This window comes from Aspergillus pseudonomiae (genome assembly GCF_009193645.1).
Source record: "Aspergillus pseudonomiae strain CBS 119388 unplaced genomic scaffold BDV37scaffold_71, whole genome shotgun sequence".
Taxonomy (NCBI): Eukaryota; Fungi; Ascomycota; class Eurotiomycetes; order Eurotiales; family Aspergillaceae; genus Aspergillus; species Aspergillus pseudonomiae.
Genome location: NW_022476063.1, coordinates 22,284 through 39,217, shown reverse-complemented (window position 1 = coordinate 39,217; position 16,934 = coordinate 22,284). Strand labels below are relative to the sequence as shown.

The 16,934-nt window shown below is 49.7% G+C and overlaps 6 protein-coding genes across 6 annotated transcripts; 2 read left to right on the top strand and 4 right to left on the bottom strand.

Moving 5' to 3' along the window:
• Positions 1–627: 627 nt before the first annotated feature.
• On the bottom strand, positions 628–2,659 carry BDV37DRAFT_274038 (uncharacterized protein; the record flags this gene model as incomplete). The annotated part of the gene is made up of 3 exons (XM_032085158.1): positions 628–2,139; positions 2,213–2,536; positions 2,585–2,659. The coding sequence occupies 3 exons, from the start codon at positions 2,657–2,659 to the stop codon at positions 628–630; spliced, it is 1,911 nt and encodes a 636-aa protein (XP_031938225.1).
• Positions 2,660–4,869: 2,210 nt separating this feature from the next.
• Positions 4,870–5,676, top strand: BDV37DRAFT_274037 (uncharacterized protein; the record flags this gene model as incomplete). Its single annotated transcript, XM_032085157.1, has 4 exons — positions 4,870–5,064; positions 5,131–5,160; positions 5,195–5,233; positions 5,293–5,676. The coding sequence occupies 4 exons, from the start codon at positions 4,870–4,872 to the stop codon at positions 5,674–5,676; spliced, it is 648 nt and encodes a 215-aa protein (XP_031938224.1).
• Positions 5,677–7,180: 1,504 nt separating this feature from the next.
• Positions 7,181–8,749, bottom strand: BDV37DRAFT_296581 (glycoside hydrolase family 76 protein; the record flags this gene model as incomplete). The annotated part of the gene is made up of 4 exons (XM_032090148.1): positions 8,628–8,749; positions 8,318–8,565; positions 7,804–8,253; positions 7,181–7,750 (listed from the first exon to the last, which is right to left on the bottom strand). Exons 1-4 carry the CDS (start codon positions 8,725–8,727, stop codon positions 7,181–7,183), a joined length of 1,368 nt encoding a protein of 455 aa, XP_031938223.1. The 5' UTR covers positions 8,728–8,749.
• A 1,620-nt stretch (positions 8,750–10,369) lies between these two features.
• Positions 10,370–11,487, top strand: BDV37DRAFT_286136 (DUF3716 domain-containing protein; the record flags this gene model as incomplete). Its single annotated transcript, XM_032087871.1, has 3 exons — positions 10,370–10,526; positions 10,582–10,929; positions 10,985–11,487. 3 exons carry the CDS (start codon positions 10,370–10,372, stop codon positions 11,485–11,487), a joined length of 1,008 nt encoding a protein of 335 aa, XP_031938222.1.
• Positions 11,488–11,787: 300 nt separating this feature from the next.
• On the bottom strand, positions 11,788–13,282 carry BDV37DRAFT_286135 (acyl-CoA dehydrogenase family protein; the record flags this gene model as incomplete). The annotated part of the gene is made up of 3 exons (XM_032087870.1): positions 11,788–12,437; positions 12,501–12,728; positions 12,790–13,282. The coding sequence occupies 3 exons, from the start codon at positions 13,280–13,282 to the stop codon at positions 11,788–11,790; spliced, it is 1,371 nt and encodes a 456-aa protein (XP_031938221.1).
• Positions 13,283–13,914: 632 nt separating this feature from the next.
• BDV37DRAFT_194177 (putative protein kinase) lies at positions 13,915–16,457 on the bottom strand. Its single transcript, XM_032079723.1, has one exon. The coding sequence runs from the start codon at positions 16,328–16,330 to the stop codon at positions 14,102–14,104; it is 2,229 nt and encodes a 742-aa protein (XP_031938220.1). The 5' UTR covers positions 16,331–16,457; the 3' UTR covers positions 13,915–14,101.
• Positions 16,458–16,934: the final 477 nt, after the last annotated feature.

Below are 16,934 nucleotides of genomic sequence, written 5' to 3'. Positions count from 1 at the left end.
TCGCATAGGCGAGGAGTTGGCGTACAAATCGTCCCTGCCAGCATATGTACTTTAAGCCCTGCATAAACGAGTAAAGTGGGCTTGACGAGAAGAATGCCCAGCCTTGGGGTTCTTGCACATGAAGGGGGGCTATGGGGGGCAGGCAATAAAAGGGAACCGACTAGAGACATCTCCGTTCTGCGCCTTTGGTTCCCTGAGCTTAGTTGGCTTTGATTGCGCCCGATTCACCTGCTATACAACAGGAAGACAGGGCCGGGGATGTCCGACCCGAGACCATATTGCAGAAGACATTTGTATCGGCTACTTATGACACTCAGCCTGAACTACTGGTATAATTTATGTATTACAGTGACCGCTATTAAGGGAATGTTTCTTTCGCTTCACCAAAGGTGCTATCTATCGAAGATGATTCCATAAAACTGTGTGATTGACAAAACTTGGGATGTAAATCGGCATCGTTCGCGTAGGAGCCGATTGTTCCCAGCATGATAAATCACACATTTTCAAAATCAAACCATGAATCTGTGAACAGCTTCTCACCGCGTATATAGATCTCGGATTCATCGAGTACGGAGGATACAATACTTCGTCAGACAGCCAGGAGGCCAGCCGGTAAGCACCAATGGCCTAAGGAGACATCACTTGGAAGTGCGAGACCGGCGGACAAACATGCATCTCGTAACATTCTGACTTGCTTGCCGTCACACACATCAACCCGTTAAAAGCGGTACCTGGAGGACATTGTGGGGGAGTGTTAGCCACACAAGTATTGCCATGGAAAGTGGTGCCCGGTGGACAACTGGGTGCGCCCTCAGTAACACACTTTGAGCCATCGAACATAGTGCCTGGTGGGCACGATGGGGGCACTATAGAGACACAGCTACGACCGTTAAAGTTGGTGCCCGCGGGACAGCTGGGCCGCTCCTCATTAACGCAATGCTCGCCATCGAAGGTCGCGCCAGGGGGGCAGCCAGGTCGTTCACCGGTCACACACTCATTGCCATTGAAAGTGAGACCTGGGGGGCAGGACGGCTGCGTAGTCGCAGCGCAGGTGGTGCCGTCGAAGGCAGAACCCGGAGGGCATTTGGGGGACTCGTTCGAACGGCAGGATTTCCCGTCGAAGATGGTACCGGGCGGGCAGCTTGGCTTGTCAGAGGAAACACAGCTAGTGCCGTCGAAGATGTACCCATGGATACAGGAGGGCCGGTCGCTGTGGACGCAGGTGGCCCCATCGAAGGTGAGTCCTGGTGGGCAGGACGGGGGGCGCGGTGTCACGCAGTCCTCTCCGGTGAAGCTGGAGTCATGTGGGCATTCAGGAGGGTTGGGGTAACGGCAGGCGTTGTCGATAAGGTGGGAGCCTGGTGGGCAGTGTGGCCGCTCGGAAGAGATGCAGAAGTGGCCGTTGAACGTCGACCCGGGGGGACAGGAGGGCTCAGCGCTGGAAACACACTTTTTGCCGCTGAGTATTGTATCAGGGGGGCACGAAGCTTGGAACTCAGAGACGCATTTGTGCCCGTCGAAGCCGGTTCCAGGTGGACAGGAAGGGGCTTCGTTAGTCACACAGATGTGGCTGTTGAAGACACACGAGCCGTCATTGAGAGTCGAGCCTGGGGGGCAAAGTGGCTCAACTGTGGGTGTGTACACGCACCGCTCGCCGTCGAAGCTGCTTCCAGGAGGGCATTGGTTGCCGTCGGCCGGTATGAGGACGCAGAGAGACCCATTCCAGACAAGACCCTTGAGGCAACAGCGGATCTGGTTTCCATGTATTGATGGGGTCTGTTCCTCGGGGCAGCTGGGGTTGCCGCTCGCGATGCAGACAGACCCATTGAAGGTGGATCCCGGTGGGCAAGTAGGAGACCGGGAGTCCTTACAAACAGTTCCATCAAAGATACCTGTAGGGCACGACGGAAGTTCCTCTGACACACATACGCTGCCATGAAAACTGCTCCCGTGGGGGCAGTCTGGTTTAGAGGAATGGATGCAGGCACCATCTTGATAGACGAGTCCGTGTGGGCATGAAGGTGGCTCGGTTGAAGCGCAGATACCGTTGTGGAGCCGAGTGTATGGGGGGCAGCTGGGGGGTTCGGACCCAACGCAACCGTGTCCGTCGAATTGCATACCAGGTGGACAGGACGGAGACTGTGTGGAAACACAGACTTTGTTCTTCAGTGTATATTGGAGGACATGCTGGATCCTCACCACCAGCACATACAGCGCCATTAAACTGCGTGCCAGCCGGGCATCCAGGTTCCTCCGTGCTCACACAGGAAGCACCGTTGAAGGTTGAACCGTGAGGACAGGAGGGTGTCTCGTTATGTGTACAGTGGTTGCTTTCCAAGTGGAAGTCTTTTGGGCAAGTCGGAGTCGTGGCACAGATGTTGCCCTGCAGGGAAGTGCCAAGAGGACATACTGCGGCATGCGGGATTGTGCATTCTTTACCGTTAAAGACCGTTCCAACAGGGCAGCACTTTTCATTGCCTTGGCCATCTGAGGAGATATATAAGTCATTGAGGGTGATCGGACGAGCCGCAGATGACTTATTCCCCGACAACAGGGGAAAATATCCTAGCGGTTCATCCGCAACCTGGGACCGAAGGTCGTCGGCGATTGCGGAATGTGGGAGGATACTCAGAAGAAATATAGCCCACCACTTCTCCATGGTCGACGGGATAATAGGGAAGCCGGGACGGGTCTAGCCAATCAAGAGGTTTTGTACAGTTGTGAAATAGAGGATGGCAACATCAATTGGAAAGATTGGAGCCTTTAATACGAGTCTCTGCTTTGGCACCAGCTCGTTCCTGATCCCATGTAGCTGGGGGATGATCTGCGAATAGATCTGCTTTCGACAGAATCGATGACCTATTTCTGTAAGTCTGAGGGACATGCTACTGTAACTGCTAGAAGCAAGGACATCTGCTCCAAGGCTAGTCATGACTACTGATGGGTCAAGCTATCTGAATGCGGGAAACACATGAAAGATTGATGGCAAGATGCTGTTATGTTTGGCAAAGCCTATGAGATACTCTTGGCTTATCTCCTTCGACCGTAGGACTCTGTAGCATGTAATACATCCGCAATCTTTTCCGGCGATGCGTCGAACATTCTTCCATTCCCATGCCACATTCTCAGCATAGTGGTTTAGGGACGGTACGGCCCACCCCCTTCCGTTTCGGTGTCAACCTTGTAGACCTGGCTCCTACATTCTTCGGCTCCTTCTTTCAGAGACAGCTGCTCAGCCCATTGAATATGCCTCTTCACTCGTGGTGTCGTCCAACCACACCCCCGGCGAGAAGCAGGCATCTCCACAGTACACCCAGTCCATGACGTCGCCTGGTCCGAGCGAGACGGCTACTATTGCCATGCGATGGTGCTGGAACTCAAGTCGACAATGCTTATCAATGTGCCGAACTCTGCGCTGACGATGAATTCTGCTATGCGGCTACACTGAGTCCAGTGGGCTGGAAGTCTCCGTGCTTCCTTAACGGACAGTATTACTCCACTGTGTCTTCTGCTGGCAATTGGCTGTTGCTCATGAAGCCTGAAGGCGCATGGTGAGACATAAATGGTTGAGTTCTATTCGACGAAGTGGATGCAATCATATCCTCCTGAAGTTTTCTTAGAATTGGAAGTCTGTACAATCTACTAAGAATAGATGTAAGGTATTGTAGATGCATTTAACAGCCGAATGCAGTGTCTTCTGTAGGCGCCTACGCAAACAGACTCTTCTCCACCCTTCTACCCCATAACAATACAGAGTTAAGTCGGCGGAATCATCTCTCTACTTACTCTACCCTCTCTTAGATACCTCCTAATGCATTCCAACGAAGTTTTTATTCATAACATGATGTATAAATTCATAGTATAAGGGTGCGATTCTCACTATGATGGGAGAGATTATTTCTTACCCTCTCCGATGTAATGATACATGCGCTTCAATTTCTGACATTATAGAGATAATTTAAGATTGATGTATTAAGCGGGGGTCTAGGATTACCATTTTAAATAACTAATGTCTGCATGTGTTTCGACCAGAGTCTGGTCTCTTGTCACGAATGTCAGTGAACGACATCGAGTCTCACCTACATAATCCGACGCATTCGGGGATCAAAGTGGGTTTTCTGGCCAGGATGGCTGTTGATAGTATCTGGCCTCAGCACAGCATTTGCTGTTAGCATGATGTATACAGTATACTCTTTGTTTTATGTCCTCGTCTTTGGTGGCGGTGGCAGATGGAGATTTCCACAGGTTGGATATGGGAGAGAACATAAAAAGTGGCCCTTAGAGGTTGCGAGGCAGATAGAACCGTGTGAAACGCCTGACCTCCCGAGGTGCGTGCGATATAGCCTCTTTTATGCAGCTTCTTGTAGGCTCTAATCTAACTATATGCAGTATGATTGGCAATCAAGAATGTACGCCGAACAGTTGCCTTTTTTGTGGTTGGAGTTGGCGATCCGAGTGGCTCAATCAGGATACGATCTGCAGAGGAGCAAGACTCCTATCTGGCCACGCCTGGCAAGTATCATGATGCGAGCAAGCGCACGGTGGGCTAAGAGCCAGTGCACGAATGACGGGATATAGCGAACATCGTGAAGAGTGCGGAGGATCACCTCCATCTACTATCACATACCGAAGAGCCAATAGCCTTCAGCTTCGGATGTCTGCTCGGTGGGAATGTGCACGGATCACCGATGATAATGGTTTGTTTTTGAGACACGTCTAATACTTTCTCCTTGCGACTGGACATGTCTCCTCGCTTTTTGCATAGCCTTGCGGCAAGCTCCGTTGAGTGGGTTTTATTTAAGATCCCTTCGTCAACCCTTCACCCACCTTGACTGAGATGGGTGACCGCAATAATAAAGAGAACAAGCAATGAACTCTCAGTCGGATGGGTTTCGGAACAATGTCATCGCCGTCAATGTGCTTGCCGTCATCAGCATTGCGCTTCGATTCGTCGCTCGACAGATCCGCCAAGTGACTGTAGGCATGGATGACTATCTCATTGTTGCAAGCTTGGTAGGTCCGCTGTCGGTAACTCTGCCTAAGTTCAATACTAACAAAATGTTCGTGTGAAGGCTTTGCTCTTCACAATCTCCGGCATTGCTCTGGGAAGTAAGGTGGGCCCCCTGGTAGATCTCATTCGAGGTCGGTGCTGATAGTCACGTTAGTGATTCATTATGGATTGGGATACAACAAGGTGGATCTCCCTGCTGAAAGCTCGCTGATGGTGGCCAAAGTAAGTCCTCTCGGTGGACCAGAGGTGGAATTTATCATTGATCATCCATGTTGGTCTAGCTGCTCTATGTTTTTGAGATAATTTATGTGATCAATCTCCTGACCATCAAGCTTTCCATCCTGATGATGTATCGCCGTATTTTCACCAACATCTCTCGGCTGTTTCGCGTGGGCGCGATGATCTGTGGTGCGGTTGTCACGCTCTGGGCCACTGCTTTCGTACCAGCAGCCATTTTCCAGTGCACGCCGGTGGCCAAGGCGTGGGATATCGGCATTCCTGGACATTGCATCAGTCTGCAACTGGCCTTCTACTGTGTCGCACTACCCAATATTCTCACTGATGTTGCCATTTTATCGCTGCCCGTTCGATCTTGTTGGCAATTACACAGGAGCGTCCTCTACCGTCTGTCTCTGATTGGTATCTTTATGCTTGGTATTTTGTAAGTGGTCGTGGAATCTGTTGGCCACCTGGTGGACTGATGCTGACACATCCTCCTGGAAGCGTTGTCGGTGTGAGTATTTATCGATTTACCACTCTGTTCCTGTATTCACCACACAATGTCCCTGGTATGCGCATCTTCAATATCTTCCCCCACTGTTGCAGGAGACTGAATCTTCCTCTAATCGGACCTGTGGATAAGGAACCATCGGGCCATCAACGATATGGTCAGTCATTGAATGTGCGGTGGGTATAGTATGCGCATGTCTGCCCACCATAACCCCGGTGACACGGATAGTCTGTCATAGATTTAACTGTTCCTGTTGGTCAGAGGGACAGTCAGGTCCCCAGAACAATGTTAATAATGACAGTCCAACGCCCGTCCGTCGACGCGTATTCAAGGTGTGGGACAGTGTTAGTTTCCCACAAGGGATCAGCACTCTACCGACCCAGGACACCCGTACAACCCTATCTGATCAGCGCTCCATGGTCAAGCCTCCCTCGGTGGAGAACAACGACTTGGAGTTATCACCTCTCACGGAGTGCTTGACGGTGCCATCTGGTCGGAGCACATTAGGAGACCCAACCCTACCGCCAGGGCATGTATAGACAGATTCTATGCTGGATCAATTTCTTTTTCTTCTTTTTCCTTTTAGCAAGTGATCTAAAGATGCATAAAAAAGAGTAAAGCCTCTCAAGTTGCCAAACACAAAGAAAAGGCACGTATTAAGAAAACTTCCTTGTAGTCCTGATAGGGCTGACGATGCCGAAATCCTCATCTCAGAGCGATGGTCTACAATTATGAAAACCATTTCCAGTATTACTCCAATCGTGAGTTAAAGTAGATGAAATAATATTGAATTCGGGCTGTTGAAGAGCTTCAAACAACTACCAGCATATTATTTGTACTACCGAGTCCACTTAATATACCGTAGCATATGGTGATCTGACCCACCGAAGATCGATTGTCGATCGATTATTTCAGATCTATGACAGTTCACGTCAAAGCACCGGTATATCCTATCGAAACTAACCCACCCTAAGATACAGCATATTAATGCAACACAGTCAAGGATAGACCACTCCAGGACACTACATGGGCCACACGATGATATGTCGAGGTTGGGCCCGATGAACCGGTATATGTTAACCGGAATGCGCATGAGAAAGAATATAAATTGGATTACAAGCCCCCAATCTTGACTGACATTCTGAAATAGATTGCTCCGCGTACTATACACTGACAGCGGAGCACATTGTGTGCGATATGGTATGGAGGTAGCTAGGTCTTTGTATCTCTTATCAAATCAACAGATGCAACAAACTAGCACCATTCCCACAGTATATGGAACACCTGAACGCCAGACAAAGTAAGGAAAATATCAAAATAAGGAAACGTAACAAACGCGATGGCATAATGTTGAGTATAAAGATATTGTGGTATGGATGATGATTTGATATTTTATCAGTTACAAGAAAGGTCTTGTCCACTTCGCCAACGCCCAACCCCTACGGGATTATCATCCATACGACAGTACCAGCCACCGCTACTGCGACCACAGCCGTGATAATCCCTGCCCCAGCCCGATCGCCAGTAGTTATCGGCTTAGGCTTATTCGGCTCCTCGTCATTATGGTGGTCAATCTCAGTCTCTGTAGCATCTGGATTGGACTCAATAGTCTTGGGTGATTGTGCCTCAAAGAGCATTAGATTGCTCGTGATACCACCCAGCGCAGCCATCTGCACCTCCAAACCGGTTGGGCCCGCCGGCTCAGTTGAATACCACCGTTCTCCACAGAGGTTTTGCTCCCCTCCAGAACACTGCTTCGAGATAGCCGCGGCGGACCCTTGCAGCTTCGGCGTGATGCGCTCTCTCGTCGAGGGAACCAGAATGGCCGTGAACGCGAGCCACATGGCAACGTATCCCTTGAAGCCCAGCTGGTTCCGGTCGCATGTCAAGATGGGCTCACAGGCGACTTCGGAGAGCACAACGCCATTGCCTTCCTTCGGGAAGAAGGTCGTCAATACAGAGCCGAGCAGGCCGTCGACGCGCTTGAGCCACTTCTCTGAACCGTTCGTCTGGTATTGTCAGTCAGCTTCCACGCCCCATTAAGAGTACCAGAACTACTCACATGATTATACATGAACGCTGCACCGGCGAGATATGTCCCGTAGTTGTAAGACCACTGCTGGTCGCCTGCATCGCTGCAATTATTCAAATTCGATGTCGAGTCGGCGACATACCAGCGATCGGTCTGTAAAAGTGGCGAGCCGGCAGACCAGTCCCAGATGCGGTCTGCCCATTCCGCGTAGGTCTCGTTCTTAGTAAATCGAGCAAGCCGTGCGGCAAGCTCGAAGAGCCCACCGTTGGAGATGGCGTTTTTCATGGTGTAGCCCTCCTGGTAGGGCCAGAGCTGCCACCGCATGCCGCCGTTGCAGGCCGATTCATCCCATCGTTCTACCTCCATGTTGAACACCACACGGGCAAGAGATGTCCACGAGGGCTTGCCGGAGATCTCCGGGAATCCGGCCTCGGAAGCTGTAATGGTTGCGAGACCCCAGAACATTTGGTCATCATTGCCCTAGCGACAGTTAATGATCCGGTACAGTAGTATAGCACTTAAAGACACAGCAGGGACAACGCACCAGCCAATCGCTGACATTCTTCGAATAGTAATCATAATTCTCGCCCGCCTGGAACATCAAATCATGCGACACGACAGCGTTGTAGGTGTCGTCGCCCGACGCCTGCCAGTACTGGATCAATGTCATGAACATGCTTCCGGCCACATACCATGTGTCGGTAAGTTTTCCGGGAATGCCTTCGGTTTCGTTCTTCTTGTAGAAATCCATCATGGGGGCAGCAACCGCCTTGCCGGCCTGCTTCAAGGAGTCTACCAAGTACTGGGTCAGTATGGATACCTCAAACCATCGTGTAGTAAAGGCCCATACATACCGACATTATTCACATCGATTCCCAGATCGGCTAGAGCTCCTTGCCCAGAGAGGAATACCAAGACAGCCAAGCCAACTTGGCAGAAGCTTAGACAGCGCATCGGTGCCTGTTATGGACGTCTGGGACCCGTCGATATTTTACGATATAGAAATTGGAACGGATACTCGCATAGCAGATCTTTATCAAGAATATTGAATGAACCGCTTTATGCCTGGCGAACCATGGATACGAACTCCATGGACTGGAGTGCAAATAGGGAAAAATTCAGGGGGATCATTCTTTAATCTGATTACTGCGAGGCTAATCCAAGCACCCAATCATTCCAGAACGGCGGGTCCAATTTCGCTTATGCAGTCAGAAACTGAGACATCCGATGAGGCCCATCAAACTAGTGATCCTATACACGACGCTAACGTCGGAGCCCAAGTCTTTTCAGGCGGGAGCTTCCGCTTAGCCTGCCAGGGTCTATTGCGAGCCCTGATCACTAGCCTAAAAAGGGATCACTTCATGTAAGACTGGGTCAGTCTAGGTGATTTATGGTATTTTTATCTCAGTGTGGGTATTTTGAAGTAGTCTGGAGTAACCAATGGGCGTCCTCCATAGCACTGCCCACTATTCAACCGTTCTTCATTTATTGTACCATTCATGTGAAGGGAAGAACGATACTGAAAAATCATTTTCCTCCTAAGTGTGGTACCGTACTCTGTACACACATTGTAGTCAATAAGGACGTGCTTAAAAGTAACTGGAAAGGGATGGACCCACGTGCTTTCTCTCCTGACCAGCCAATACCCTAAACGCAGCAAAGCACTTCAAGCATCAGACACCTCAATAATTAGAAGTTAAAGGCACTAGCAAATTAATATGGCAGACCGAGTATAGTTTTCTTCTGTTTTACTAGTTCTTGAATATTTATGGTTGTTGTGAGTTGATACTTTTCTACCTTCATCCTATCGGTCTGAGGGAAATGACCTTAAGCGCGATTGATCCAAGTCAGTTGGCAGTATGGATCTCCTGTTCCTTGAAGCTATTCGTAATGGTCCAGGCAGATGAGTAAGGTAGACTGTGTCTGCCTATTCGGCGAGCCTGAATGTAGTAGATCATAGGCACTCAGATTTAACTTGCTGTAGACATCTGGTCTAACGTTTTAAGTGAATAAGGGCTCTTGGACCCTGTGGATTTCATTTTCGATATATAAAAATCTTGAAATTATGTTAAGATCCATTCATAGATTGTGTACTGGAGTAGGCGTAGTTGTAGTCTATGATCGGTTTTGCATTTCGATTATCAGTGCAGACTCAAAAACAGCTCTAAGTATCTTGTGCAGATGACATTGATCTGCATTGTATGTTCTTATTAAACAGCAGGAACAGTGAAATACAATATACTATATCCTAATGCTGTCTTTCATAATCGTTTTGTTTGGCCTACACGATATGATGTCGTTATACATCTCCCAGCTGTGTTTGTGGTGAGCAAACGAGGTAATAAACACGTAGATCGTGCTCGCCATCACGACAGGTGCAAAGCAATGCGATAATGCCGAGACAAAGCTGTCAACACAGCACATATTCTTTCATTTAGTACCTGAGTAACATGTAGCCTTTAACTGTCATTGATCCTGCTTTGTTTCCCTCCCTCAGCTGTCTTTCTACTCAAATCTTGGGATAGACTCCCCCAAAACACTTTTCGCATTCAACGAATCCTCCGGCTTTCCATATCTTATCGTATTCATCTCCACTATGCCCATCATGAACCCTGAACCAATGGACACCAAGCAAAAGCGCAAGCCGGAGCATAACCCCAAAGACGCGCCTTCATCAAACATATCAACACCACGACCCGAACAGCGCGCAACCTCGACTCCGACCAGAAAGGCAAAGCGCTCCAAGCAAGCACGTAAGCTGAACCAGAGCATTCCACTTCAGTCAGCATGTTAATGAGGCCCACTTAGCAGACACACCCGCTGTCTTAGGATTAGGGCCTCATGATCTCCCCGACGCAGGACCGAACCCCAACCCAGCAATTGAATACTACTTAAATCTCCCAGTCCAGCGAACCCTAGACTGGCAGACGGACCGAAACAACCGCCCAGTCGTACGAGAACTCACGAACAACCTGTCGCGCCTGGCAGCGTTCGTTCAAACACGCGGCACTGTAGCCTCCGAGCCTTGTACTTTCTGCAAAGAGCATCTTGGAGTATGGAAGGCCTGTATCATAGGCTCTGATACTACGGCCGACACGAAGATCCATGGGTCCTGTGCGAATTGTCGTTTTAGTAGACGCTATACTTGTGCTCATCGTGAGTATAGTATCACTTAGCGTGTCTTGGTGCATATGCTAATTGTCTTGGTTAGGTATTCACTGTGAGAGCTCTGAGGATATCGGCAGTTCGTCTGGTACTAGAGAGGGGACTGATCCGTTGTCTCAGCCTGTCGCCAGCCAGGAAATTCACATCGCACGTCCTGTGTCTGATGAAGAGGCCGAGCAGTTTCTCTTACTTTTGCAGCCTAGCTCATCTCAGGGCCAGAGTGATCCCAGTACCCAAGGGCCAACTAATGTGCAAGAGTCTGAGCATTCAAAGTCAGTCACATGGGCGAAGGGGCCAGAGCCTGGAAGGACTATGACTTGTATGACCGCAGCTTCTTCAGAGGATGGTAGGGTGAAGTGTAGACATGACGGAAAGGCGATACCCTTTCCTCTTAGACCCGAGGCCTTTCACAACCTTCCATTGCTCAGACAGGCTCTTCTTGATATGACGCAGCACTATGATGTGATAAGAAGGCGAATCGAGCAGATTGAGGGTACGGAGCCAAATCGAAGCACGGTTAATCCTTGGGATCTTGTTAAGAGCGGGTGAGTTGGCCGATTGATTACCTTGTGTGTATTCTGGTCTTTGGGGCCATTGGTGTCATCTCCTTGGGGATCTTTCAGGAGGATGTACAATATTTGTTTTCTTGGTTGTTTTATTCCCTTTGAATATGTTCGTCTTGTGAACATGTACTCCAAGAACTTATGTAACTATGGGATAGTGCATTTACTACTTCCATTGAACATAAGTATATTGCATTTTGTCTGCTATCTTGATTCGGAAACGACGTTAACTAAATGGTCCGGAAATATGTACAATGCAAGAAAGATGTGAATTGGGAGCACCACGCTAAAGCCTCGCCTTCTTCTCCAAAGCCTGACGCCTCGTTCGAAGCGCTTTCGTCTCCTCCTGCAGCGCAAGACCCATCATGATCTCCTCACTTCCGCCCCCAACAACATGAACCCGGGCATCACGACTAATCTGCTCAATACGTGCCCCCTTTCCAGCCTTATTATACCCAGCACCACCGAGTATTTGCTGGGCCTCTCTGACGCTTTTCTCCAGGGCTCTGGTAGACATCACTTTGAGCAACGCAGTCATGCCTCCAATTCGCACATCGTCGGTGGGTCTGTCCTTGGTCTGCTCAATGATATTCACAAGCTGTTCCATGAACGCGTATGCGGGTTCGATCATTAGCCCGAACTTGAAGATCTTCGACTGTATGGCTTGTCTTTGTATCAACGGGGCGCCGAATGTCTCGCGCTGTGTGGCGTAATGGAAGGCATCTTCGGCGCACACGCGAGCTAAACGCAACGATGCACAGGCGAGGCTGAGACGCTCGGGGTTAAAATCTAACACGGTATTAGCCTTGAACAGATATAACTCGATATAGTAATGGATGGAGTTACTTGACATAATGAGCGGAAAGCCCTTGTTTTCCTCTCCGATGAGGTGGTCTACCGGGACCCGGACGTCATCCAGCTCGATGAAAGTAGATCCTAGCACAGAGCACATTAGCGATCAAGGACGCAAGAATCTCAATGGCAAATAAGTGTCCTCACCACTTGCATGAACACCGGAGTTATACATCCTTCTCCGCGTCACCCCAGGCGCCGCCAGAGGAATCACCAGCAAGCTAATACCGCCCCTTCCAGGCCCCCCTGTCCTCACCGCAGCAGTACAATAGTCAGCCCAGATACCATTGGTGATCCATTTCTTCGCGCCATTAACAACATAGAAATCGCCTTCGCGCTTTGCCGTCGTCGAAATATTCGCGACATCCGATCCAGCTATCAAACCCATTAGTACACAACAATTGCCCATCACTCCGGTGAGAAGAACATCACTAACCATCAGGCTCCGTAATCCCCAAACAAAATCGAATATCCCCCTTCGCCACCCCGGGAAGCCACCTCTGCCTCTGCTCCTTTGTTCCAAACCGTGCAATTGGCGGACACCCGATGCCATTCCCACCGCCCAGTCCCCAGATCACACCTACGTATCCGGTTCGGATGAGCTCATCGCCGACAATGAGCGAGCACCACGTATCCCATTTCTCGCGCGGCACATTGTTCGGGAGGGATAGTCCGGCGGCATCTTCGATCGTGGTTAGGGGATGAACGATTCCGAACCCCAGTTCGCAGTGGCGCCGGCGGACGTGTTCGGGGACTTGGCCGGCGGCTTCCCATTCATGGGCGTACGGCGCAATTGATGATTCTACGTAGTCGCGAACATAGGCGCGGAGACTGTGGTGGAGGTCGGTGTAGTATGGGTTCTTGACGTCGAGTTGGGGGAGCAAGGGCTCGCTGTATGGGGCTGTTGGGGCGCGATCTTGGCGGGCCATGGTTTAATGACAGATGAATTAAAATAGAATAATTAACGGCACTCCTGCGTTGGATATGGTGGTCCTCGGTTGTAGATCAGGGTCTCTTTATCTTATCCGGGGTTGATGCGGGGAAAGCTTTCTGGGGGACGTCTCGACCGAAACCGAGGGCCGCGGACATCCTACATGTGTAGTACTCAGAAGGTCCAACCTCGCTACTCCGCTATATACATGTACCTCAGTGCATTCTCTAAAGCATTAGGATTAACTATGAGACTTTGATAGATACGGTCCAGAAAGTTCATTGGGTAATATCAACTACCTCAATATCGCCTATGGCTGAACTGGGGTTGGTACCAACATACCATCTATTAACCGAAGGCTCTTGTTTTCAATTATTCCAAAGTCCTGTGTTGGATTATCTGAGAACTTTGGTTCAGCCAACATAGAGAGGTCAGCTTCATCCAGGATGAAACAAGCCAGAGTGCGAGTGGATGGCACTATAAAATCACTCTCGCCGTGGCCAGCAGGGGTCAGTCACTGAGGAAAAAGCGGCCCTAAGTTGGGTTCTGCCAGTGTAGATCATTGGGACAATAGAGGAATGGGACAAGAGCAGTATTACAGCATTCAACAGCTTGCGAGTGAGAGGAATGGGGGTTAGATTCTAATGTTATATGCTTATTTCACAGTATTCTCCGCCGCAATGATCTTCGACTTGATGTTTCAAGTCTCCGATATATTTCATGTACTCAGCGCTTGATCGAGACAGATGTACAATGATGCAATATATGAGCAAATATGCAGTACTCCTGACACAGCTATGGCTTGTGACACACCCCATTAGGGGCACGGTGCCCTCTGAGCGACAGTCAGAATATTGTGCAGATGCTGCTTGACGTCAGATAAGCTCCAGCGCTTCTGCGGTAAGGGTTCGAGCATCCCACTGATGCAGGTCATTAATTCCTCGGCGATGGATACTTGCCCGTCATATTTCTCCTCTCCCAAATCAATCTTCTGTGCGAAATCACAAGGGAATGACGCACGTCCCAAAGCGGATCCTGTTGACTGATCCTGCTGACAGCGCGTCAATTCCCCTAGAACAAACTGGCGTTCCATCTTGGTGTTTAAGCGATACAGAAGCTCGAAAAGGATCACCCCAAGCGCAAAGACATCCAGGGACTCGTCAACCTTGTAACAGCCGCCTGTGTCTTCTGAGCTCTCGGCATTATCTACAGCGAGATGAACCAAAGGTGGGCGATAAAACTCTGTCCCAACAACATGATTCACCTTCGTATTGTGCTGTAAAGAGGTACTGGGACTATCTGACTGATGCTCATTCAAGTGGGAGATATCGGCAACTAGACCGAAGTCACCGATTCGAGGGTGGGAATACCTGGAAGAATATTCGTTATCTAACTGACAGGGAGAGCATCCGTCAGAGTCTCGATGATCAGGACACGACAGAAAGATGTTAGCAGGCTTGAGGTCCCGGTGTACTATCCCCTTAGAGTGCAGATATTCGACTCCTGAGATTATGCGCAGCATGAGTCTCAATGACGGGGCCAAGTGGTAGCAATGTCGGCGTGGTATCTGGTCATCTTTAACCTCACATGGTTGCGAGTTCAAATATGAGCTAAGTGAAATGGGATGCAGTGACATCTGAATATGCAAAACCACTGCAGGAACTTGAGGCCCACCGCGATGTCGTCGTTGTATCTGCAGCTTGGATGGGTCGTAGCTTAACCCGTCCGTGAAAATATCGTCGTCCGTCCCTCCAAAGGTAGATACCTGGCTATTGGTAAAAGCGTCAAAGTCACGAGGAATCGATTCGGTGTCCTCCTCGTCTTCAACGCCCCCAGCCGAAGCCTGGGAATATTCGAACACGACTCCGAAGCTTTCGCTGTCGCTCGGTTCGGGACCGGCCAGGGCGCTTTGCGTGTTCTCACTCTCAACCTCGGCAGGGACCTCGCGGCCGTTTCGTACATAACCCGATACGTGCGCCTGTTCTACCCACGCTCCGTAGTAGCGGACGACGTTTGTGTGCTCAAGCCGAGCCAAGGTTCGTATCTCCTTCATGATATTTTCTAGCTGGTTCTCGTTTCCATCTTGCAATTGCTCAAGCCGTCGCTGGCTGATAGGAATCTTCTTTACCGCATATGGCTGTCCGTCGATATGGTTTTTCACGTGATACACCTCTCCAAATGATCCACGGCCGAGGACTTTGACTTCGGCGAATTCCGTCGCATAACGTGATAAGTGGTTATGTGGTGTGGGCAAATTGCTTTCAAACAATGGGAAGCTTGCAGGTGAGCTTCCTGCGAGGTGTAACGATTGGCTTGGTAGACTCCCTACGTCAAGATGAACATTTTCTAACGCCCTGATGTTCTCTGTACTGGGGAGTCGTTTCCCGATATCTGCAAGGGACGGCCTGTATAATCCACGTTTTGCAGGGCCTGCATAATCTTGATCTGGGTTACGTTGCACAGTATTTGAGGCCTTCGAAGCTAAGACAATGTCTCCCGTTGTTCTGCGCGGTGGTACACGCCGCTGGGTATCGTCTATGTTGAGATCCTCCAGTGCCGACATGCCAAGAACATCAAGGTTGTCCCGATAGTACTGTCTTGTTGTCCGCAGCTCGTCTTTTTCGATTCCCCCGGCTATTACCCCATGGGAGGAGAGAAATCGTGACTTATAATTATACATCTTTCTTCCAAGGTACTGGACTTCTGGCGAGTCACGTGTGTATCGCTTGTGTGAGCCTTCTTGTGCATTGAGAATATCCGCAGCCCGGCTGAGACAGTAGAATTCAAGGAGGGCAGCCGTCATCATATTAGAATGAACTTCGGTGTCGACATCAAGTTCATTGTTTTCATTTGTATCGCCCTCGAGGCTTTCGTAGCTGCTTCCTTCCAAAAGGGGAGGCGACTTCGTTCCCGTTCCGGGAGCCTTAGCCTTCTTGGCAGTAGATATTGATGGAGCATCTTCTTGTTCGTTCGGACCCCTATCCAAGCTAGATTCCTCGGACTCAGATTCGGAAGAGAAATCTGCAGGTGACCTGAACATCGACATCTTAAAACTAGTATAATTCAAACAGGAAGAAGCATCAGATTTGCGGCTACGCTAGAGCCATGTAAGGACATGACAATGGCCATCTAATAGCGTCGTCTCGAGGTACGAAGGCAGATATTGTGGAGGGTCTAATCAAAATAAAGCCTCCATACCAGGGAGCGCTACCGAGTATCTGCAAGGGGCGCGATGGAAAGATTGTGCGATATATAGTTTTCGTTGATAAAGTCGGCACCAATCGGGGCACGATGGCGACCTCAATAGCTGTTAAAAGCCAGCTCGATCGGCAAGCTTTGAAGTTGACAATTGTTGTTCAGAAGATGCCACGGTTTCTGGTTCCAATTGGTTCTCACGCAGGGCGGTTCCGTTGGCCTTGTCCGCCTTCCATTCGATTCTAAATTCCAGATGCCATCAACAGGGCGCACACTAGGCAACGCTCTTGACTCAGAGTTGCAGGTTCCCACAAATCCCATCAAATCAAACGATCCGCTCGTGTTGATCAAACTAGTCGAGTCTCCCGAAGAATCGGTAAACTCCCTTGCCCGGTGAGGTCATTCGGTGTGGAGTTGCATTGTTAGTGGGATGTGGAATTCTTTCCGTGAGTCAA